The 26401-nt window shown below is 34.9% G+C and overlaps 1 protein-coding gene across 1 annotated transcript in view; it reads left to right on the top strand.

Annotated features, from left to right (window-relative positions):
- The window catches only part of LOC115265230 (phospholipase A1), a 53133-nt gene extending 28567 nt beyond the window's left edge, over positions 1 to 24566 (top strand). The window contains exons 4-8 of the mRNA XM_062849970.1: positions 9186 to 9301; positions 9503 to 9629; positions 22358 to 22549; positions 22618 to 22813; positions 22884 to 24566. Of these exons, the coding sequence (XP_062705954.1) occupies positions 9186 to 9301; positions 9503 to 9629; positions 22358 to 22549; positions 22618 to 22813; positions 22884 to 22941 (689 nt within the window). The 3' untranslated portion in view covers positions 22942 to 24566. The remainder of the gene's footprint in view (positions 1 to 9185; positions 9302 to 9502; positions 9630 to 22357; positions 22550 to 22617; positions 22814 to 22883) is intronic.
- The last annotated feature ends 1835 nt before the right edge of the window (positions 24567 to 26401 follow it).

The following is a 26401-nucleotide window of genomic DNA, read 5'->3' as shown; positions in this document are numbered from 1 at the left end:
TCATATAAAATTTTCGAAATTTGTAATGCTTTGGCCTTTGAGTGTCACACACAATCGAAGAGTGTATTTTGTTTTGAGCACTCGAAAAACCGGTTCAAGATGTTCTAATGTTTTATTGCAACGAATACAGTATACACGCATAAGCGAGCGAGCGAACTCCCAGAATGCTAATTAAAATCGCTTAAGGACACAGTTGTTAGAATCCAAAGATGGCCGTCTTGCAATTCATTCCAAATTTCAAGAGCACAAATCTGATTATCCAACAGGCTAACAAACCTGAAAATGTTACTTTTTGCATGATCACTCGCAAATACATTGAGTTACATTTTCAGCCCTCTTAGTTCCACGGATCTCTAGATTTGTGCTCACAAAAACGTGAGGAAAAATGAATTATTTGGAAAGTGGTCGCAAGGGACCTTCACCTTAACTTTGTACTGCAATGATTATACGTTTTCACTTGTACTTCATTTTATAATTTAACCTAAAATCGCACGGACGTACTAATGAAACCGTATAAATCTTCATATAAACTCGTTAACTTTTACAGACAAACTCGCATAAGCGGGGATTTGCTTCTACAAGCCTGGGCATCTAATTTCCAGGTTGGGAGCGGCTTCTCGACGTCTGAGTGTCAGTAAAAGGATTTTAAGCTCAACCGCTCAACTGTACATTACGGTCTTCCGGGCACTTAAGAGGTTGGTGACACGCCGTGCGAGCCAGCTGTATAACTAACAAGAAAAGAGACAGAATCGAAATCTGGCGCGAAAGTGACGCCGCCGTTAAGAAGTAGATTGTAGGAGGTAAAACAGATCGAAACGAGACTGATATGTGCACGAACCAACGAACTCAACCACTGATGTGAAGACGCGCGTTCACCGAGAAATATCACCCGAGAGATATATACTAGTTAACGGTGATTAAACCCAACAAGTACTTAAAAATATCGTATATTTTATATTTTTTAAATTTTAAATATATACAGCAATCCCAACTAACAATTGCAAGTCACAAATAAGCAAGCTTGCTGAATTGTTGCTTAATAATGGTAATGATAGCTGAACTAAAATTATGCTCTACACATTACTGTTTAAATGATTTTACAATTGAAAAAGTCGTCAATGTTCGACTTTCCTCATCGGTATCAACAATGATAAATTAAAACACTTTTCAAAAGTTTAACAAGAAATTTATTCGACAAGCATTGATTCCTTAACAAATGAGTTTAACAAAACATTTGTCTACATCTTATTAAGCTGATGTATCGATAAGCATATGCTCCTGAACAATGTGCTTTTCACTTGTCAAATTAACACCTTCAGCCCGTCATAGTTTGACTCGGGACTTTGTTCGGATTATGGGATAAATCATGGCTAAAACTGTTTACACAACTAAGTTATTAAAGAACCAATATTTCAAAGAAATCACATAAAATAAAACAGAAAAGAATTATGTAGTTTAACATTGAATGCCAAGAGACGTAATCAACGTGAAAATGAGACATTTATTTATTATTATTAGTCTGTAACAAGATATCTTGTACTATGATTATTATATTTTTTATCTTCCGCCGCAGTTCGATTGTACGAGACGCTTGGATCGATGCATTTGACATTTTATTGCTGTCGTGTTTACTGAATATTGTTCCCACAGCCACCTAAATAACCAAACAGCATTCAGAAATCGACACATTTCAAGTATCCCTAAACATCCTTATGCATTATTTATTGAACATAATATCAAGATTCCATGACAAAAGCATAAATAAAAAAATTGCTTAACGGATCTTCGACTGAGCATGAGCAGATTACCTGAACAGATGTTGTGAATGCACTATGTCCAAGACCATACCGCACCACATATTGTCATACATTTTTAAAGATCGATATTTAATAATAAAAATTAAAACATATTCATATCGCAATTAGTATACAATATCTTCAATAAGGACCAACACTTTTTGGCCGCATTCGATACAAATTTGCTCACCGTGCGATAAAAATACTGACAGCGAAATCAGAATGGAAAACACGTGTTTTGGGCTGAACAGCTGTTGAAGTTGAGGCGTTGTTCAGTTGATTACCGCGTGCTGTGTTTATTCACCACTGCTGAACACAAGTTCAGGAGTGATTATTATTGAGTCATGAGAAGTTTATGTTTTCTTTTGGGTGCTGCATCTCACCATCTCTAGGATGGCGCAGATAGGAAGGCATGCGGCTGGCAATCGACAGGTCTCGGGTTCTAATCCGGATTTAGGTAATTTTATATGTAATTCTTATTTCATAATAGGTGTTCTCAACATGAGAGCAAATAATTACTCTCGTGAGAGTTCAAAATTTTTGCATTTTATTTATTTTCAGTCATTTTTGACAAAGCTGAATAACAACTTTCCTGAACATTTGTAAAACGCTTTGAATAACAGAAAAATAAGTTGGTGCACAACATGATGCTTTATAACTTCTCCAAATTTGTGTGAACAAAACCCGAACATAGGTTGTACGTGAAAATAATTCAAATGTTATTCAATATTATGCTGAATTAATTCGTCATAATGGTGCCTGTTAAATGAGTGATTGTTAGTTGGGATGGGCTTCTGAATACTTCAGTCAGTGAAAAAAATAGCAGTGAGTTTGCCTGCTGCAGATTAATAAACCTTTAAGAATTGCATCAGGTTCCTTCTGAATTCCTCCATGAATTCCATCTGGATCTGATTTTTCTACAGAAGTTTCAGATTCCTCCTAGAGGTCTAAGGTTCATTCAGGAGCTTCTTCTGGAACTCCTCCAGGAGTGCCTTCAGAGATTGAGCTAAGAGTATTTCCTAAGATTTCTCCAGAGGTTCCTTCAAGGGACCCCAAGAGTTCTTGCTGAAATTTCTCCAGCAACTAATTCTGATGTTCTCCAGAAATTAAACCTGGGAATCCACAAAAAATTTCTTCTTGGATTCGTCAAGAACTTTCTGGGTTTCCTCTGGGATTTCTTGGATTCCTCAAGGAGTTCCTTCTGGGGTTTCTCAAAACGTTCCTTCTGAGATGTCTCCAAGAGTTCTTTCTGGGATCGATCCAGGAGATCTTTCCTGGATTTCACCAGGAATTTCTTTCGGGGTTTTTTAATTAACTCTTGTCGAAATTACCCCAATAACTCCTTCTAGAATTCCTTCATGAATTTCATGGATTCCTTAAGGATTTTCCCCGGAGATTACACCAAAAGTTCCTTGTTGGATCCTTTCAGGAATTTCTCCTGTATTAATTCCAGTTTTCTTCCAGAAGTTCTCTCCGGGATTGCTAAAGAAGTTCCTTCCAAGCATTCTTTCAGAAAAAAAAAATCGTCCAGGAAAAAACATCTTGAGGGATTCGTCCTAGAACTTATTTTAGAATTCTTTTAGGAACGCTCTCCGGGATTACTTAGGGATCGCATCCCGGCGTTCCTCTTCCATTCCCCACAATTGTTTTATGAAATATCTCCAGCAGTTTTGCATAAATTCCTATGGATGTTCGTTCTGGGTTTCCTCCAAAAGCTCCTTCTGAGATTACATTTCTTCAGGGTTTCCTTCTGGGAATTCCGGTAAAAGTACTTCTGAAGACATTCTAAAACGAATCCCACTTCCTGAAGAAACCTTCATAGAAATCTCAGAAAGAGCTCCTGGAGGGATGCTGTATCACAAAAAAAAATAATTCCTGGAGGATTCCTAGAACTCCTGGATGCATGCCAGATGGAACCTCCTCAGGAATTTCAGGAATCACTGAGGGAACTTCTGAAAGAATCCTGGATAGACCCCTGGAAAAATATGAATCACTTATATAAAATCATGTTTGAGTTTTCCAGGGCATCTCCGGAATTTCCCTATAATCACCAGAAATTCCTTGAAAATCCCAGAAGGCTCCTACAGAAATCATAAAAAAAGGAGTGAATTCTGGAAGAAACTTTTGAAGTGTAGAATTAGCATAAGTTAAAATACACGGTAATATAAACATTAACCAAAAAACTTCTGGAGAAATACCGGAAGAAATCACGGTTGAAATTCTCCTAAAGGAATCTTTGTAGACAATCTTGAATAAATCTTTGAAGCAGCTTCTGGTCATTCTTGGAAAATCTTGGAGCAACCCCAGAAGGAGGTATTAGTGAAGGAACTCTGAGGGAATCCTCGATGGAGCTTCTGGAGGAATTCAAGAAAGACTCCAAGAAACTCTTTCAGGAATCTCAGAAAGAGCTCCTTGAAGAAACTTTTTAAGCATGACCAGAAGGAACTGCTGGAGGAACTGCTTGACGAATCCAAGAAAAAAACTTTCCTGGAGGAACACCAGAAGTAGCTGCTGAAGTAATTTCAGCAGGAACTCCTGAGGTCCTTCGAAGGAATCTCTGGACAAAGCTTAGAAAGAACTCTCAGATCTATCTCTGAAGGCACTCCTGGAGGAGTTCCAGAAGGAGCTCCTGAATGAACCTTAGATAGAACTCTAGGAGGAATTTGAAACTTCCGTAGGAAAATCAGAAATTATTTATGGAGGAATTCAGAAGAAGGGTAAGAAATCAAACTTTGAACTAGTCAAATTGTAATCTTAATTTGAACCATTTCAAAATTCATTAAAACGAAGTACTTTTCAGGCAAATGTTGTCCTGAAAAAGATGTTAAACAGCTTTCCGTAATATAACCTGATAACATGGACTTTGAAAGCATTGAAAAAAGCGTTTTTGTCATGGAAAACAGGCAATTGAAAAATCACTGTGATTTCACCCATTTCCCCCAACAGAAAGCACATTTTCGGTGCACTCGTACAGCTCATGCATTGTATCACACGCAATATGTGAACACGTCAAATGAAAGCTTATTTATCGTAGAATCGACCAACCGAATAATATTCCGCATAATTTGTCATAAAATTATCAAATTTAAGTGATTCTTACTTGGAGAATGTTATCTTAAGTTGAACCATTTGTAATCTAAATATGAACTAGTAAACGGGGGTGAGCTTCTAGTGTTGGCCTGTAGATTGCGCTAGTGGTTGCTTTGTTTACTCTTGGGGGATGACAAATTCCAAATTTAGTTTCCAAATTCCTAAAGAATTTCGATCATTCTGAGTTGGGATTCCACTGCCTAATGAAAAATAGGTATGAGAATTAGCAGATTCATCTGATTTTACATTGTTTAGCATGGAATTGGCTGTTTTGTGAGTAGCTCGAGCTGCTGCCGCCAGTAGTTCAAATAAAGATTAAAATTGGTTCAAATTATGATTACGATGGTTCAAATTAAGATTAAAACCATTGTTGATGAAACATCAAATATTTCAATGAAATTCGGTGCAAATACAAACTTTTTACCATTTAACAGAAAGCTTATACCCGTGGCTTTCATGTACATACGATTTTGCCGTAGTAAATTATTTCCATGTGGGAAATAGAATCACTTAAAATTAGCACTGCTTCAGAAAGCCGCAATTTGGTTCAAATTTTGATTACCTACCCTAACATCTGAAGGAATGCCTGAAGCAATTCTTGGAGGCATTTCACTCTGCAGCAGGCAAATTCGCTGGTATTTTTTTTTACTAATTCAAGTTCACCCAGTATCTCATGGCTGTATTTTTTTTTACTAATTCAAGTTCACCCAGTATCTCATGGCTGTATATGTATAGAAAAAAAACTAAAATAAGCGGCATTTATTAAGTGATGGAAATGCATAATCATTTCATTCGTATATGAGCACAAAACTTAAAATTTTCTAAAAAAAAATCAGCTCATAAACGACTTAGAAAACATTTTTAACTATTTTGTATGTTATATAATAGTTATTTATGTAACGAGTGGCAAAAAGTTGATTTTTTCAGAACGAGTCGTGCATTTATCCAACGAGGCTTGCCGAGTTGGATAAATACGAAAAGTGCTGAAAAAATCGAGTTTTTCAACGAGTTCCATACAACATTTTATGCAATGATTTTTTTCATAATGCAACCCATTTGGGTTGCATAATGTTCATAATGCAACTCAAATGAGTTGCATTATGAACATTATGCAACTATTTTTCATTATGCAACTCATTTCAGTTGCATAATGAACCAATTCGGAAAAATTGGCCATTATGATACCAAAATGAGTTATATAATATGTAAATTATGATACTGAATTGCATAAAAATAGTTAAACTTTCGTTAAAAATATAAAAAAGTATAGTCTTTGTGGTCACAATATCATGAAAAACTGATGTTTTGACTATTTTTGCATAATGAAGTTAAATTATTTTGTTTCGCGATATTTTTTTTCAATCTAGAACTAATAATCTTTTCATTCGTAAAAAAAAGATTGAAAATCGGTCAATTGGTTCATAAGTTATGACGGTTTTATGGACCATCCTATTTTCAAAATGGCCGCCCTAATGATGAAACAGAAAATGACTGGTCTAGGTAACGATCATTCCTACCGAATTTGAGCAATATCGGAGCACTTTTATTTTCGAGTCTATTATTTTATTCAGGAAATGGCCGTGTGTTGCTTGGGTTTAAGCATGATAGGCAATTTTCAGAGATACGTGATCTGTTTAATGGATGGAACTTCTGCTACCTACACCGCAGCGCAAACAACAATGACTCTGACCGCTACCTGGAGATGTCCAAATCGCGCCCAAAACTCTCTATAATCAACAGTGTATCGGTGGCCGGGACGATATAACCAAGAGCTACAAAAGTAACAGGACGTTATCATCATAGTCTCCGGTGCAGTCAAAACGACTATTATTTTCTATGCCCGACGTTTCGATGGACTTTGCCATCTTTTTCAAGGGTTCTATTTAAACAAATTGGACGTAGTACATATTAAAGACCAACAGAAAAACTACAAAGGTGAACACAACTTACAGAAATATCGTTCTCGTCTGGTAGTATGAATTGCACATGAATTATAGTCAAATTTTGGACGGACTTCATCAATTTCCTACAATTTTACAAACAATGATAAAAATAAACAATTTTACATAACATTGAGGACATTACCTACTATTTTTTGTCAGGAAAAACTGGGAAGTTTTGTATGGTGGGACGCTACTCTGATCGTCACTATTCTATTCTATATATAAACCGTCAATTTGATTCCAGTCAGAAATTTGTTTGAATGTTGCGTACAAGTTCTATGGGTTTTAGTTTCCTATTCCAATCGAAACGATGTTTGTTGTCGGCCGAATGCAGCAAGAGAGCTGTTTTCTCTTTTAATATGTACTACGTCCAATTTGTTTAAATAGAACCCTTGAGAAAGATGGCATAGTCCATCGAAACGTCGTGCAAGGCCGAAACCCCCCAAGTACAAAATTACCCGTCGATAGCATCCACAAGGTTATTATCATATAGATTCAGATTCGCGAGGCAATGTTGCCGGGCCAGTTCCATGAGACCTCTCTCAAAAACTGCAGGATTACAGTTAAAGCAGAAGAAAACCATCGGATACGTTAAACGGAGTCGAAGAAACTTTTAGTTTGATGAGGAATGTAGAAAGACATCGGAGACATTGGACATCGAGTGGTAATGATGCAGCATCGAATCCATCATCGGTACGTTACGCTTCTTTTAGGAGAATGACTGAAAGGTGGAGGTAGCATTTCGATAAGCACTTGAACGACACGGAGAATGTAGGCATGGGGGACCAAGGCAACGGTGGGAACGACTAAATCCCAGATTATCTTCCGTGGTCTGTCACCTAAAACGAATGTGTTCGACATAGTACCACAATTTCACCGTATAGCAAATCCTCTTGAAATACCATGAATTAGAGATCTTATCGCGTCATCGCTTCAACGACTTCAGGGCGGCATTCGACAGTATGATCTGTATGGTCATCAATGGTAAACAATAGACAGAAAGCTAATCAGACTAATCAAAGCAACGCTGAACGGTGTGTAAAACTACATAAGAATTTCGAGTGAGCTTTTCTGTTCAATGCAATGGACATCCATGCCTGCCCTGCAAGTTGATTCATCATCACTCTTTTTTCTTCTCTAAGCAGTTGGGGCAGCTCCTATAAGCAAAGTAGAACGTGCCTACTATTGGATCCAGAAGAAACTGCGTCAAATGAAAAGGCCCATTGGGACCGCGTTTGACGGTTCAATTGGAACTTTTGGTTTCAGTCTTCGTGCTTCTCTTTATAAACAACTTCTCTGGGTAGAACGTAATCTATTGACCATCGAAAGTGACCGTCGCAAACCGAGAATTGGGGTGTAATATTGAATAAAAAACGGACACCGTTTTCAGCCGGAGGCTGTACAGACTGAACGAAACTAAACACTTTACAAGTGACATATATTTAATATATTGCCCGGAGCGGGAATCGAACCCACGGGGCGATTACAGTCATGACTCGCTGGTTGGGGGCTTAATAGTTGGGTGACTTTTTAGTTGGGGCCCCGTTAGTTGAGCTGTCAGCCAACTAAAAAGTACCTGGATGTCATAATTCAATGTCAAACTGAAAATGACAACCAATCTGTAATTCCGAGGGGCGAGCTAATGAGTTTTTGGTTTCTTTAACTTTACTGATAATCGAAAAGAATTTCTATTTCATATTTCTTCAAAAAAAAAAAAGAATATGTACAATTACTTCGAAACAAATGCAAAACATCGGTAATCTTCATTTTGTCGATCATTGAAAAGTTTTGTGCTTGCTTTTGGTCCGGGTGGTTTCATAAACATCTATATTTTCACTTCACCGACTAAAAATGGGTGAAAATAAAATGTTTCTCGCATTGGCCATATATGTATCTTGCAAAACGTATCAATTTTGCTCTAAATGTGAAACAAATTGAAAAATTTTCCTTTTTGCTTCCAACCTAAGCATGATTAAAAAAACAATGCGCACGCCCCTTGTGCTGCTGTCACTTCACCCAACTAACGAATCGAATTCGTTGGTTGGGTGGAGGTTGTGGCTCAACGAGCGGGTTCCGACTGTAGAAGCTTACTGACCCTAACCGCACGGCTACGAGGTTTCACATATTGTTGACTATGTATTATCTTGAATTTGATGTTGATACCATCAAATGTGTATATGAATTTGGTCATTATTACTTTTTTCCTCGAAACACTTTTTTATCACACCAGTTCCAAATGGGTTGAAAAAAGCTCACCTCTCTCGAAAGCTTATTCCACCTGTACTTCACCATAAAATCCTACTAACTTTATATCGTTTCACTCTCCTCCAACAACGACAATTCACCACCCGCAAAGCGTACCTCTCGCGCAAGTACAACGTGTTCGCCGTGGATTGGGAGCGGATCTCGCAGTACCCGTGCTACCTCTCGTCGCTGTCCAACACCAAACTAGTCTCACAATGTACGGCCCAGGTAGTTATGCTCACTTTTATGAACCGCAATATGTATTGCAGATGATGTGATGTTTTAACAAGGGCCAGCCAGCAGCAGCGCACGCCGGCTCCTCGCGCAAAAGCAGCAGCCAGCGGTGCGGCGGCGACGGCGTGGCGATGCGGCATTATAACACGGTTCAATTGATATCAATTGTTTTGCTAAATAGTTGCACATTCACAGCTGTACTCTTTCATTACCTTTACCGGGAGCCTCAGCAAGCAGATCACGTGCGTAGGGCATTCACTCGGTGCCCACATTTGCGGCATGATGTCCCATCACCTAACGAAACGACAGTACAAAATCATAGGTGAGTAATGTGGTAGGCTGGTTACATCGCAGCATGATGAGCTTCCTTCTTCTGGGTTGGTTGTTTTTAATTGTTAGCTTGTGTGGATTGTGACTGTAATTTGAAATGTAACGGTGTATCCACCCACTGTTACATTTCAAATTACAGTCACAATCCACACAAGCTAACAATTAAAAACAAACAACCCAGAAGAAGGAAGCTCATCATGCTGCGATGTAACCAAGTAATTACTTGCTAGGAACAGAAGCATACATAATCGATTTATTGTTGTCAGTGCTGTCATGGTGAAATCAGAGCTGGTTACTCAAAGTTTCCAAATCTCAGCGCCCCCTATGCTGGTATGCCCCAAGGAAATAACTTCACTTATTATTATTAGCTTTATTAGGGAGATTTTCAGCCCGAGGCTGGTTCATCTCCACAACTTCACTATTGCACCTAATAACCGGGAAAACCCCTGCATGCATTACTAAAGATTGGACTCGAAAAAAATGAGACACAAAGAATAATGTATAACTTTTGATTGCGTGCACAAAAATAGCTGACTTTTTGACCAGGAATAGTACATTATGTGTAGCTAATACCATAAAAATTTCATCAAAATCGGTTAAGCGTTGGCGGAGATATCGTCGAAACAAGAGACTTACCATTTGAGAATCTTGGGCCAAACAAACACTTTAAAAAATATCACATTTTTTACCTAAAACTGTAGAGCCAAAAATACTGAACCGATTTCAATGAAAATTTTTCTGTACAAAAAGTATGTATGTAGATGTATTGTTTCAAAATTTCGTTTAATTTGGTTTGACCTTTAAAAAGTTATAGCCTTATATGTAGCATTATGTCACAATAAGCAGATGTGGGTTTTGGTATAGTGACATTCAAACTGCTCTAACTTTTAAAATGTTCAATCAAAATGACTGAAATTTTCACTGAGGACAAATTAACACTACGATTCTATACTGTCAAAGTTTCAAAAAAAAAATCGGGACAGTGTTTCCAATACTACAGTCAAAATAATGCACACTGATTTTAAAATGTTAAAAAGTGCCCAAAATTTGAAAACCCCGTTTTTTTTTGTTTGAATTGCTAAAAAAAAGTGCTGAACCGATTATAATGAGATTTTCATCGCTTATTATGACTTACTTGAAGAACTTACAGTCAAATTTTCAGACGTTTTGATGAGCCAACAACCAAGTTATTACCTAAACAATTTTTAAAATGGAAGCCCAAAATTTCCAAAATTACATTTTATTGTATCGACAATATTTGCGCCAATACTGAACCGATTTTGATGAAATTTTTAGGGCATTAACTACACATGACATGCTATTCCTGGTGAAAAAATAAGCCATTTTTGTGAACGCAATCAAAAGTTATACATTATTTTGAGTGTCTCATTTTTTTCGAGTTCAGTCTTTATGTAACGGAATTTTTATGTAATTATCGGATTAAGGACATTTTAACTGGAATTCCTTAAAGGGTGATACGGTCAAAATTTGGTCACACAATTTGTTTCATAACTTGAGACTGCGTGCACCAAGACAGCTGATTTTTGTACCAGTAATGGTACATTATATGTAGCTTATACCATAAAAAGGATTCACACATTTTTACTGTTTTATTTATAGAGCCAGAGATACTAAACCGATTTCAATGAAAATTTTTCTGTATGTGGAGTATGCATATCAAAATCTTGTGTAAAAATTTCATTCAATTTGATCCAGCCGTTACAAAGTTATATTTGCTTAAGTGGCACCCGGTCAGTTTTTTTCATATTCAAACTGCTACAACTTTGAAAGTATTCATACAAAATGGCTCAAAATTTTACTAAGAACATATTTTCATAATAGTACTATACTGTAAAATTTTGATAAAAATCGGAGCAGTATTGGTAGTTCTATAATCAAAATTGTGCTTTACTGACCTTAAATTTCCGAAAATTTACTATGGAGCGCCTTTGTACAAAATTTTAAAAAGGTAGGTCGATGGTTTTATCTCAACTGGTTATATCTGGTTATATCAACCAATACTCAATCGATTTTGATGAAAATTTTATAGTATAAGCTACATATAATGCAGCATTACTGGTACAAAAATCAGCTGTTTTGGTGTACGCAGTCTAAAGTTATGACAAAAATTGTGTGACCAAATTTTGACCGTATCACCCTTTTTTATGAATAATTTTAAGGTAATAATTCTTCTGAAAATTCCTCTTAGTACTGTTTTAAAATGCCTTGTGAAGAATTAGCCTAGGTTAAAATTTACGAATGAAAAAATGTTTTCAATTACATTCCTGTTCATGGATTTCTTTCATAAAAAATTCCAGGGATTCCTCCTTTAGAAGTTTCTTAAGAAATTTTTCAAAAGATTCATCTAGAAACTAGTACAGAACCCGAGAAGAGGAGAACATCAAATTCATAACAACAGAATCATGTAGCCCGTTTTTAAATCATAATTTGTTATTATTAACTTATCAAAATGTTACTTTTTATAACAATGTTTTGTTGGGCAATCTTATTTTGTTATGATCAATTTTTTGAGATTCATCCACTGAATAACATTTTAATAACATACTTTATTGTAGAAGAAGTCTTGGTATTATTCTACTATTGAAAAAGTACAATTATGTTTTGAACTATAACACAACAATAACAAGTTTTCAAATTCACTGCAAGAATCATTGTTATTAATTTGTTATTGAACCTAACAAAACATGTTATTAAATTGGTCTTCCAGTAACGTTTTTTTGTTATGATTTTTGTTATTTTGCCGCTTATGACAGACAAGTTTATAACATAATAAAGTATGTTAATAACATAAAAATTACTGAATCCATTTTATTATGCTGTTGATATTTTCTTCTGCTCGGGTAGTTTAATCGGACATTTCATTAAGAAATTGTCCTGGGATTTTTTAAGGGATTCTGTAAGGAATTCCTTCAGGAATCGCTCCATAAGTTCATGGTTTTTATTCTTCCAACATTTCTGAAAAAAAATATTCCAGAAATATTGTCGGAATTTTTGCAAACGTTCCTTCTTTGAAATTTCTACAGAAATTCTTTAAGAAATTTTTCCAAAAATTCTTTTAGGAATTTCTTTACGGTTTTCCAGGAATGTTTCCAAACGTGTTTTTTTTTTCAAAAGTGTAACAAGAATTTTTTTTACAAAGATTTAGAGATTTTTTTAGAAATTCCTCCAGGGTTTTCTTTAAGAAATTCAGGATTTTTTCTTGAAACTTTTTAGAAATTATTGCTTTTATTTCTCCATAGAGGTTCATTTCTTCAGGCATTTTCTCGTAAATGTATTTGGAAGTTCCTGTAGACATTTCTCAACAGAATTTTCTGGAATTTCCTCCAAAGGTTTCCCCAATCGTTTCTTCAGGCATTCCTCCAAGCATTGCTTTGGGATTTTCCAGACCTTAAGATTTTTTTTTCCTAAGATTTTCTCAACATTTTTTTTAGAAACTCAACATAATCAAAGAAACAAGATTTTTTTCTATGAATACCAGCAGAGAGATTTTCAGTTCCTCCAGGTATTATTCAAAAGATTTCTCCCAAATTTTTATTCTTCAATGACGTTCTAAACAATTTCTCCAGGATTTTTAAAATTTGTTTCTGCAGAATTACCTTCACAAGTTTCTTTAAATCTGATAATTTCTTCGGAGATGTCTTTTCCAGGAATCTCTTCAAAAGTATCTCAACCATTTTTTGATTGGAATTAACGGCAGAGTTCCTCCTTTAGTCTCTCATGATTTTTTACTGAGAATTAAAGGTGTATCTTGAAGTGTTTCTTCAGATATTCTCCTAGGTATTATCATAGACATTCATCTGGTAATTGTTCAAATAACATCAGAATTTGCTCTTAGAATTTTTGTCCAGGAATTCCTAAAAAAACAAACATTTCTTCTAGAAATTTCTTAAGATGTCTCCAGGAGTTTTTCAGGGGATTTCGTGTGACAATTTTCCAGGGATTTCTTAGAAATTGCTTCGGAAATCCATCAAAGGATTCTTCAGTCATTTTTGTGCAATTTCTTATATGCTTCTGAAAAAATCCCTGGTGAAATATTTCAACGGGGGGATCCCATGAGATATTTCTGATGGAACCACAAGATCAATTTAAGAAATCCTTGTAGGAATTTCTGAAGGAATATCTCAAAAGAACTCTTGAAGAAAAATTAAGAAGAATTTCCGAAGCAATCCCTGTATAATTTGCAAAGAAATTTTCAGAAGATTATTTAAAAAACTCCATGGTAGAACATTTAAAGGAATCTCTTGTTGAAATTCCCGATGAATTCCCTAAAGTTCTGATGATGTCTCTGGAGATGAGTATATCTCCTAAAAGGAATTTCAAAAAGAATACCAACAGAAATTTCCGTAAGAAACCCTGAAAGAATTTCTGAAGAAATTTTAGGATGTTCTTTTAAATGAATCTTTGGAGGAATATCCGAATGAATTCTAGTGAAGTTCTTGAAGGAAACTCTGAAGGAATCTCTTATGAACTCCTGCTCTGGAGGAATCCCTGTCTGAATCACTGAAGAAAATTTCTGGGCACATTCATGTTTTGAATGGAAACCCTAAAACACTTCCAGAACAAATCTCTGGTGCACTTATTAATAAAATACCTGAATCTGTGAAATTTTCTGAAGAAATCGCTGGAAGAAAAATCTCCAAAAACATTTCTTGCCTGTAGAAACTCATGAAGATATTTTCAACGAATATCCAGAACAATTTCTAAAGCAATTCCTGATGGAGTTTCAGAAGGAACCCAAAGAAATCTACTTAATAGAAATCTTGCAGCAATTCAAGAGGAAATATTTGAAGAAGCCTGATTACGGATTTCTTACCAAATTCCTGGAGTAAATTCTGAAAAAAAATGCCGTAGGAGTTACTGTAAGGAACTTTCGTAGATTTTAGACCGTAGTCCTGGAGGAATCCATGGATTAACTTCGGAAGATATCCATACAAGATTTCATTGGATCATTGAATCATTGAACAAATTTACTAAGGAATCTGGTTATGAATTTTTGAAGAACTCTTCAGGGAAATTTCGAAAAGAGTCCTTGAAAGAATATCTTCAGAAATTTGTAAGATTTTCTGTGGATTCCGTGGAAGATTTATTCCTGAAAACCTAGGAGGATTTTTTGATTTGCTCAAAGAATCGTTGAAAGCATTTTTGAACGATTCCGTGGATAATTTCCTTGTATGGATTCTTGAAAAGAACCTATGGAAGATTTTTCAGAGAAACCCATCAACCCATGTAAGTTTTTTTTTGAGGATTTTTGAAGAGATTTCTGAAGGATCGTTCAACGAGAATTCCGGATGAATACCTGAAACGTTCCATGGAAGGTGTTCTGAAGGATTTTCCAAATATATCTGTGGAAAACTTTCATAAAATAATTTCTGAAGGATTTTCTAAAAGAAGCCATGGAGCAATATCGGAAAGAATCCAGGGAAGGTTTATTAAGGAGTTCCTAAATAAATTTCTGGGGTAATTCTTGGGGAAAACTTTGGGGGAAATTCTAAAAGAAACTAATAATGTTCTAATGGTGGATGAAATCTTGAAGGATTTCTCAAAGAAATCTCAAAAGGCATTCATTGCAGAATTTCTTAAAAAATCTCTAGAAGTTTTTCTGAAGGAATCACTGGAGGGATATTTAAAGAACTCTGGAGGATTTTTGGATGAATTTTCAAAGATATCCATTAGAAACCATGGATTATTTCTCCATGTTTGTGTGAGTGCAGAAATATTAGGAAAATTATATACACTACCCGTCAAAAGTACGGACTCACAAAAAGTATTGCAACAATATTGCATCACCCTGACTCACCTCGATTTCTCCAAAACCTGAAGACCTACGAAGCAAAGTTATTCAGGAGCCCAAGAGCAACAACTTTTCTGAAGGCGACATTTTTGTAGCTGTTCTGGTTTTAGAGATATCGAGGTGAATCAGGGTGATGCAATATTGTTACAATACTTTTTCTGAGTTCGTTTATGACGGGTAGTGTAGGCGATTTTATAAATAAAACCAGTGATTATTATTTCAAATTTGAGAGGCACAATATCATGAAAAATGACAAATAATTTCGCAAAAACACACGAGCAATCATTAAAGATAATATAAGAGGCTCTTCCGCCCTGACAAAAAAAACTGTTATCTTCCTTGCACAAAAATAATGTAAATATCAGAAAGGAAATTTCTCTTTTCAGGGCGCTTCATATCAAAAAAGTGAAAGAGGCAGTTTTTCTTAAATTCGCGTGTGTGCAAACATTTAAAATCCCACATAGGAGATTTCCTTATATTTGGGTGAGCGTAAGAAAAATATTTAGTATCACAGCAATTTCAACTTAAATGAGGGCACAAAAACTTGAAAATGATCAGACGATTCAGATATATTCAGTAGATGAAAGAATAAATTCCAATACCATAAATGAAACTTTTTTACATGTCTATAGGCGCAAGAAATAAGAATATTCACCAACTGATTTTTTTTCTAAAATTTGTAAGGGCGTTAAACAACTAAATCACATAAGCGATTTTCTTATATTTGGCCGAGCGAGCAAATGGAAAATTTCTAATATTTATTACAAAAGAGATTCTTCGTACAAGAATGTGAAAGCAAAACAATCAGAAATCTTTTTTTTTTTTCTTACACTTATGAAGGCGCCAAAATTGTACTCAAGGGAGTTAATAGTTAATCCTTTCACATTACTCAAGTTCCATATAGTTAGCACCCCTCTGCCTTCTACTGAAAATACGAAAAACCGCTCCCTTAGGGAGTGTCCATAAATTACGTCACGCAAAAATTGCCCATTTTCAACCCTACCTCCTCCTTTTGTCACACTTTTTGTATGAGACCTCGGAAATTTTTGTATGGGTTGTCACACTGTACTGACAACCCCCCCCCCCCCCCCCCCTCCAAAGGCGGGACGTAATTTTAGGGCGGAAACAATTTCTAATTTCACCGAGAAGCTATTTTATTTTATGTACAAATAACACTGGTCGACAGTGGATCACGCACTTTGGCCACTTGTTCCATTTCTGACGGATTTTGGCCCGCTAATTCCGAATCTGACTTCGGATAGTTTTTGATAAAAATAGGTTTTTTTTCACAAAATTTCCTATTTCCATAAAAAATAAACTTTTGTCTTTATATTATTATTTTTTTATCTGCTCATCTCAACCAATATTTATATTCAATAGATTTTGATCCACTGATTAAGGATCTGACCTTAGAATTTCAGTAACACGTACAGTTATTGAGAAAAATGGGGTTTTATTCACAAAATTTCATATTTTCAGAGAAAACAAAATTATTGTCTTTTTAAATTTGAAGTTTTTATCTACTCATCTTAACCAATATTTTTTATTAAATAGATTTTGATCCACTAATTCGTAATCTGACCAAAGAATTACTGTAGCACGTAAAATTTTTGAGAAAAAGGGATTTTTATTCACAAAATTTTACATTTCCATAGAAAATAAAATATTGTCTTTATAGTTTTATTTTTTTTATCTGCTCATCTTAACCAATATTCATATTCAATAGACTTTCGTATACTGATTCGGAATCTGACTTCAGAATTCTGAAACGCATACAGTTTTTGAGCAAAATAAGGGGTTTTATTCACAAAATTTCATATTTTCATTGAAAATAAAAATTTTAAATAACTGATTCAGAATGTGATTTAAGAATTTGTGTAACACGTACAATTTTTGAGAGAAATGGAATTTCATTTCGGCACCAACATTTCAAAAGGGCGTAACTGCTTTTGCAACCAATGCCTTCTCACAGAGCTGTGGGTCGTATTTCATTCATCTCACGCAATTCACATCCATTAATCGAAAGAGGAGGATTTTATCTTTTTATTTGTGCTAGTGGATTGCTCGAGAGGGATGGGATACGCTCCACAGCTTTGTGAGAAGGCATTGGTTGTAAATGCAGTTACGCCCTTTTGAAATGTTGGTGCCGATTTATAAAATTTCATAGAAAATAGAATATTGTCTTAACAATTTTAATCTTTTTATCTGCTAACAATATTTATATTCAATACATTTTTATTTACTGAACTAACCTAAGAATTTTTGTAACACGTTCAATTTTTGAAAAAATGGGGTTTAATTTGCAAAATTTAATATTTTCATAAAAATAAAATACTGTGTTGTTAATATCATTTTTTATATACTAACCAATACAGTAAAATCTCCATGAGTCGATATTGAAGGGAGCATCGACTCATGGAAATATCGAGTAGTGGAACAGAAACCCATTTGGAGGTATTTTGGAGGAACCATCATAGTATCCCAGAAATTATTTTTTAGTATGGAAAAATTTATCTCCATGAGTCGATATCGAGTCAAGGAACATTGACTCGTGGAGGTTCGACTGTATTTAAATTCAAACGATTTTGATCCACTGATTCGGAATCTGACCTACGATTTTGTGTAACATGTACAGTTTTTGGACTGAGTTCACGAATTATCGCGGTACGTATCCCCGGTGTGAAAAAAACTGACTGTGCAAATACATAAGGACAATTCGATGAATTCTTATCATACCTTATAATTTCTGCAGCACGTAAAGAATTTGAGAAAAATATAATTATATTAACAACATCACATGAGGTCATTGAAAATAAAATATTGTCTTTATTTTTTTTATATCTACTGCTCATAGAAACAAAAATTCCTATAAAATAATATTTGATAAGCTGATTTAGATTTATTGCTCAGAAACTCTGTAAAACGTACAGTTTTTGTGAAAAACAGGTGAAACACATTTTCTACATATAAAAATGGATTTATGAAATTTTTTTTTTATTTTCATGAGAATGTGAAATTTTGTTGATAAAACCCAACTTGAAAAAAAATGAATATGTTACAGCAATTCTAAGGTAAGAATAAGGAATAAGTGGATACATTAAATACAATCTATTACGAACTAGTAAAAAGCTGTACATTGATGACGTAGGGGTTTATGGAGGGAGGGGAGTTTGAGAAATCTTTCGCGCCATACAAATAAAAAGTGGGTTCTCATACAAAAAACCAAACGTGGTACAGAAGTTCTGAGGTAAGATTTCGAATAAGCAGATTGAAATTTAGTACATACAAATATTTGTCTTGATGAGAGGACCTTTATGGTACAAAAGTAATATTTTTTCTATGAAAATATTGAATTTTGTGAATAAAACCCTATTTTTCTCATAAATTTTAAATGTTACAGAAATTCTTTGGTCAGTTTCCGAATCAGTGGACCAAAATCTATTAAGTATAAATATTAGTCAAGATGAGTAGATAAAAAAATAAAATTATAGAGACAATATTTTATTTTCTTTAAAAATACGAAATTTTGTAAATAAAACCCCATTGTTCTCAAAACCTGTACGTGTTACTGAAATTCTTAGGTCAGATTTTGAATCAGTGGATCAAAATCTTTTGAATATAGATATTAGTTATGATGAGCAGATACCCAAGTAACACACATGTTATATAAAAGTTACGACAGCGCAAGTTTTGGTTGTATAGAAGTATATTTTACGTTATTTCAACACAATGTTAGAATTACGTAAAATAAACTTCTATACAACCAAAACTTGCGCTGTCGTAACTCTATTATAACATGTGTGTTGCTTGGGTAAAAATTTAAAATTTATTTAATCATTATTTTATTTCACAAAATTTCACGTGTTACAGAAGTTCTAAGGTTAGTTTCCGAATCTATTAAATATAAATATTGGTTAACCCTCTAATACCCAAATTTTTGATTTTGATCTAAATATAATTTTTCGTCATCTAAAATCGATTTAAACATGTTTTGGAAGATGATTCTTTTTAATTCTCGATTTCGTGAATTTCAGTTTTTGATTTTTCTAATTTTTATTTTTGAACATCCCCAAACTTTTATATTTTTCCTGGAAGCCAATTTGGGGAACGGATTTTTTGAGATGAAAACATTTTGAGATTTTATGATTATTGTTGAAATATAATTATTTTAAATTTTTTTCATAGAATATTTTATTTTCCGTGTAATTTTAAGGAAAATAATTTTAGAGTGTATTCGATTCCCTTAAACTATTAAACAAGGATAGAATGATTTGGGAAAAATTTAAAATATGTTAATTGTAGCGATTCAATACAAAATAAACAATGACTTCTAAAAGGTGACTAAAACATCAATTTTTCAATGATTTTTAAAAAATGTAAATGCGCTTTAAAATACACCAAAATCCTTTTTGAGATGTTCAGAACAGTCCTAAATATCAGCCAAAAATATACAAAAATTGGTTTTCCACGAAACAAAAATTACAAAAATGCTCAAACTATACCCCGTCTAAAGGCGGGATTGGGTATTAGAGGGTTAAGAAGAGCAGATTAAAAAAATTAAATTATAAGGACAATACTTTATTTCCTACGAAAATACGAATTTCTTGAGAAAAACTGTTTCTGAAATTTTTTGTTCAGATTCTGAATCAGTGGAATAAAATATATTGAAAATAAATATTGGTTATGATCAGCAGATAAAATGAAATAAAATTAAAAAAGACAATATTTTATTTTTTATTGTAAAAATGAAATATGATAAATTAAATCATATTATCGAAATTCTTAGGTCAGAATCAGTGGATCAAAATCTATTGAATATAACTATTAGTTATGATGAGCAGATGAAAAATTCAAAATTATAAAGACAAGATTTTGTTTTGTATGAAAATATGAAATTTTGAGAATAAAACCCTTTTTTTCAAAAAAAAAAAAAAAAAAAAATACGTGTTACAGAAATTCTTAGGTCCGATTTCGAGTCAGTATATGAAAATCTAATAAGTATAAATATTGGTCAAGAAGAGCAGATCAAAAAAATAAAACTAAAATCATAATAGTTTACTTTCTTTAAAAATATAAAATTTAGTGAAAAACTACATTTTTCACAAAAATTTTACGAGTTACTGAAATTCTTAGGATAGATTTTGAATAAGTGGATCAAAATCAATAGAATATAAATATTGGTTATGATTGGCAGATACAATAGATAAAATTATGATGACAATAGGTTTTTTTTTAAATATGGTGAACAAACCCCTATTTTGTCAAAAAAAAATCACGTGTTACTTAAATTCTTTGTACAGATTCTGAATCAGTGGAACAAAATCTATTAAAAATAAATATTGGTTATGACAATATTTTATTTTCCATGAACCCTATTGTCTGAAAAAAATACGTGTTACTTCTTAGGTCAGATTCTGAATCAGTGGATCAAAATCTATTGAATATAACTATTGGTTATGATAAGCAGATGAATAATTCAAAATTTTAATTTTTTTTGAATAAAACCCTATTTTTCTCAAAAAACTTTACGTGTTACAGAAATTCTTAGGTCGGATTCCGAGTCAGTATATAAAAATCTAGTAAATATAAATATGAGTCAAGAAGAGCAGATGAAAAAATCAAATTATAAAGACAATAGTTTATTTTCTATTAAAATATGAAATTCTGTGAAAAAAACCATTTTTCTCAAAAAAGTTACGTGCTACTGAAATTCTCCGGATATATTTTGAATCAGTGGATCAAAATCAATTGAATATAAATCTTGGTTATGATCGGCAGATAAAAAAAATGTAATGACTATAGTTTATTTTCTATGAAAATATGAACTTTTGTGAATAAAACCCTATTTTTCTCAACAATTTCACGAAGTACTGAAATTCTTTGTTCAGATTCTGAATCAGTGAAACAAAATCTATTGAAAATAAAAATTGGTTATAATCAGCATATGAAATAAAATATATTTATAAAAACAATATCTTATTTTCCATGAAAATATGAAATATGGTGAATAAATCCCTATTTTCTCAAAATTGAAATTCTTAGGTTAGATTCTGAATCAGTGGATCCAAATTTATTGAGTTTAACTATTGGTTATGATCAGCAGATGAAAAATTCAAAATTATAAAGACAAGATTTTGTTTTGTATAAAAATATGAAATAAAACCCTATTTTTCTCAAAAAAAAAAAAAAATACGAGTTACTGAAATTCTTAGGTCAGATTCTGAGTCAGTATATGAAAATCTAATAAATATTAATATTGCTTAAGATGAGCAGATAAAAAAAATAAAATTATAAAGACAATATTTCATTGAAAATAGGAAATATAAAATTTTGTGAATAAAACCGTATTTTCTCAAAAAGTTTACGTGTTACAGAAATTCTTAGGTCAGATTAAGAATCAGTTGATCAAAATCTATTGAATATAAATATTAGTTATAATGAGCACATGAAAAATTTAAAATTAAAATATCAATATATGATTTTCTATGACATATTAAATTTTGTGAATAAAATCCTATTTTTTTCAAAAACTGTGCGTGTTAATTCTGAAGTCAGATTCGGAATCAGCGGGCCAAATTCCATTAGAAATGGAACAAATGGTCAAAGTGCGTGAAAAAAGTTTCAATTTTGTCGACTAGTGTAATTTATTTAGATTAGAATAAAAACATAGATTGTTTTGCTTATATTTGCGAGGGCGCTCATATCGGGAGTTTTTTTTTTTTTTGGTTTGATCTCAAGAGCGGGTTACTCAGTGAGTAACTTGGAGTAACCACGATGACATCATTGATTGTTGTATAACTTCCTTACAGCAAATGCTAAAAAGAAAAACCCAACAAACATTAATGCCTAATTAAAGCGTTGGGCTTCTGTATGCCAGTCAGTATATTTCTAATGCATTTCATGCCCAGGTTTAGATCCAGCCCGACCGCTGATAGAGAAGCACGCGTCGAATCGCTTCCGGCTGACGAAAGATGACGCCAAGGTGGTGCAGATCATTCACACCAACGCCGGTTTCCTGGGGCAGAGTTCCTTTACCGGTACGATCGATTTCTGCATCAACGGTGGCCAAACTCAACCGTACTGCTCGGGCGACTCCATTAGTAAGTACCTATGATGCGTGATGCTCTTGATGTTAGCGAATTGGATGAACTCTTGATCAATTCCACAGAACGTGCCCGTTGCAGTCACTTCCTGAGCGTGTGCTACTTAGCCAATGCAGTATTATCCGGAGAACCGACGGTGGCGTTTCCGTGCCCTACGGGGTGCGTCCGAAACAATCGGATACCATTTGCACCCTTACGTTACTCAAGTCGAATACGAGGTAGGATGAAATATTATCACATCGGGGAGGATACACCGGAAGAGTGAGTATCAATGAATTGCTTTAATAAGTAAGCCCATGAAGTAGGTAGTAACTTGCGAAAATCGTTACAGAGCTACCGGTGGATATTGTGTTCATATGGATCAAGCCATGAATTGTCCATACAACTGAAACTGTCGAAGCGAGTTTTGTTACCAGTTTGTAAATACGAATGTAAAAATGTGATATAAATAGATATAAGTATATTAGGTAGAAAATAAATAGTATTTATGAAGACTTTTTAAATTCTGTTTAGTTTGACTTGATTCATTTCATAATTTTTCATATTTTCATAGTATATGATCTTAAAATTCCGTGAGGACACACAGTAATGCAAATGTACTTTTACAATATGTACCGTATTTGGTATTAACGCAAAAAGCATGATCCTAGATGAAATCACCCACCTTTCTCTCATGAATACTCTCCGAATTTTCTAGACGTCCGGATGTTTTCAAACGTGACATCCATATTGATATTTCCACTCATTCAGTCTACGACATTCAGAAAGCATCATCCAAACTACCGCAACCATCATCGAACCAACATCGCGGTTCGCAAGATGTTGGCCATCAACACCGCCGGTGGGAGAAATTGAAACCAACCACATGCCAATCGGTATGCCGTGCGTAATGCGTGATTTGAATATCAATATTCGCCTTGACTTGAATTTTGCTGTGGTGATGGATTACCTTGTTCAGTCACCCTCTTCAAGTAACAACAAGAAAAGAATCCACAATGTTGTCTTCTAGCACACCACCACCGACCGCCGCGCCGGTGAGGAAAAACTATATGTTATAATTTATCCAACGCACCCACTAATGAAGGGTAGAGAGATTTACAAGGTGCTTACCACCGGCGGTGGCTTCAAAACCCAGAACTAAACATTTGCGCACGCCCTGGCTGGCCGTTTCAGCGAGCCCGGTGGTTCGACAGACACCTGCGCGTACGATGTGTGATCGATGCTTGGCAAGTGTGCTAGATAATGTGGCAGTTGACCGTTAGGTCCGTTGATTTACAGTTCCGTTTCCGTTGATGATAATTTCAAAAAGTTCGTGAAAGACGGATTGTCCATATTTTTATCGAAAGTTTTGGAGACCACCAATAGTTTCCCTATAGCATTTTTTCTGATTCAGCTCGTTGAGGGAAATGCTAGAAAAGATCGCTACATTGGTTCCATTGAACGATAGAGGAAACGATGTGCACTAACATGTATCTGGTAATTTTCTTCAGCTATTTTCATTACGACACTGAAACTGCCATACAGCAGGGTGATTCAATGTCACTATTCGCACACGCATACAAAGCTGCTGCATTTTTCTGATTCTATTTCCACGACTCAGGAAGCACACACCTAATGCTGAATGGGAACTAGAACTGAGCATGAAACATCGGATTGATCCGTGTTGGTTTATGAATGAGTGAATTCCATTTGATTGCAGTTATATTGTTTGTTGTGGGTATGATGATGCAAATTTTATTACTATTTCCTCTGTTCTCAGCTAAGGCAGGCTTTTTGGTTTACACAGGCAGTTTCTTCTAATAAGTCACATCTAGTTATGGCAATGATTGATCATTATGTAATGCACACATTGTCTGACAATCTGACCATTGTTATAGTAGTGCATAGAGCAGGAAAAATTTGTGTCCCTAATAATATCTTCACACGAGCAGTAGAAAATGTGGTTCTGATTAACTTTATCGAAGACACCAAGTTCGTAAGTCCGTTACTTTTCACGACACTTTTCGTTTTTGCCTTTCTCGTACACCAAGGTGTACCGAAAGGCTATATGTTCACTCCAAAAACGAAAATTTGATAGAGCCCCCGGAGGGGTCAAGTGTTATATACCAATCGACTCAGCTCGACGAGTTGAGATGATGTCTGTGTGTATGTATGTGTGTGTGTATGTATGTATGTGTGTGTATGTGTACAAAAAGGTCACCTCATTTTTAGATAGTAAATATGAACCGATTTCAACGACCGATGGTTCATTCGACGGGGTACATTGTCCCATTGTTTCCTATTGAAAATGGTTCAGATCGGTCCAGCCGTTCCGGAGTTATGGCCATTTAGGTGTTCCGGACCGGTACCCCAGGAAGGGGCCAGATATGAAAATGCAACAAACCCATGCATGCGACCCATCAAACCACGGCATTTTCGATTATCTGATGAACAAGAAGTAGGAAAATAGTCTCTGACTATATCTGAACCGGTATTGTTCCGGAACCGGTTCCGGGTGTCCCGCCGGAAGTGGCCGAATAAGAAAGTGAACATAACCCATGCATGCGACACGTCAAATAGCGGCTTTTTCGATAACCAGTTGAATGGTAAGCAGGAAAATAAATTCAGACCATGTTTGAACCGGTAGTGTTCCGGAACCGGTTCCGAATGTCCTGCTGGAAGTGGCCAATTAGAAAAGTGAACCAATCCCAGGCATGCGACACATCAAAGAGCAGCTTTTTCGATAACCAGATGAACGGTAAGCAGGAAAATAGTTGCAAACCTCGTTTGAACCAGTAGTGTTCCGGAATCGGTTCCAGATGTCCTGCCGGAAGTGGCCAATTAAAAAAGTGTACCAAACCCAGGCATGCGACACATCAAAGAGCGGCTTTTTCGATAACCAGATGAACGGTAAGCAGGAAAATAGTTTCAGACCATGTTTGATCCGGTTGTGTTCCGGAACCGGTTCCGGATGTCTTGCCGGAAGTGACCAATTAAAAAAGTGTAACAGGCATGCTACACATCAAAGAGCGACTTTTTCGATAATCAGATGAACGGTAAGCAGGAAAATAGTTTCAGACTATATCTGAACCGGTTGTGTTCCGGAACCGGTTCCAGCTGTCCCGCTGGAAGTGGTCAATTAAAAAAGCGAACCAAACTCATGCATGCGACACATCAAAGAGCGGTTTTTTCGATAACCAGATGAACGGTAAGCAGGAAAATAGTCTCAGACCATATCTGAAATAATTGTATTTCGGAACCGGTTCCGGATGTCCTGCCGGAAGAGGCCAAGCAAAAAAGTGAACCAAACCCAGACATGCAACACATCAAAGAGCAGCTTTTTCATTGACCAGATGAACGGTAAGCAAGAAAATAGTTTCAGATATCTGAACTAATTGTATTCTGGAACCGATTCCGGATGTCCTGCTGGAAGTGGTCAATTAAAAAGGTGAACCAAACCCAGGCATGTGACACATCGAAGAGCAGCTTTCTCGATAACCAGATGAACGGTAAGCAGGAAAATAATTTCATACCATATCTAAACCGGTTGTGTTCCGGAACCGATTCCAAGTGTCCCGTCAGAAGTGACCAATTAAAAAACTAAACCAAACCCATCCATGCGAAACATCAAATCATCAAAAATGTTCGTTAAGCAGATAAACGGGCAGCAAGAAAATAGTCTCTGACCACACTTAATATTACCGGCAGTGTTGCAGAATCAGGATTGGATTCATTGCTGAAATTACGCAGGTGAACAAAATCGCTTTATGTGTAAAATAACAAAATCTTGATAAAAATTTCAGCGATCTTGTCAAATTACATAATTTTAGATTCCTGAAGCGTCATTATACAGTAGAATGGATCAACGTT

This window comes from Aedes albopictus, chromosome 2, assembly GCF_035046485.1.
Source record: "Aedes albopictus strain Foshan chromosome 2, AalbF5, whole genome shotgun sequence".
Lineage (NCBI taxonomy): Eukaryota > Metazoa > Arthropoda > Insecta > Diptera > Culicidae > Aedes > Aedes albopictus.
The sequence above is the reverse complement of the archived record's forward strand: the minus strand, read 5'-3'. Positions and strand labels throughout refer to the sequence as shown.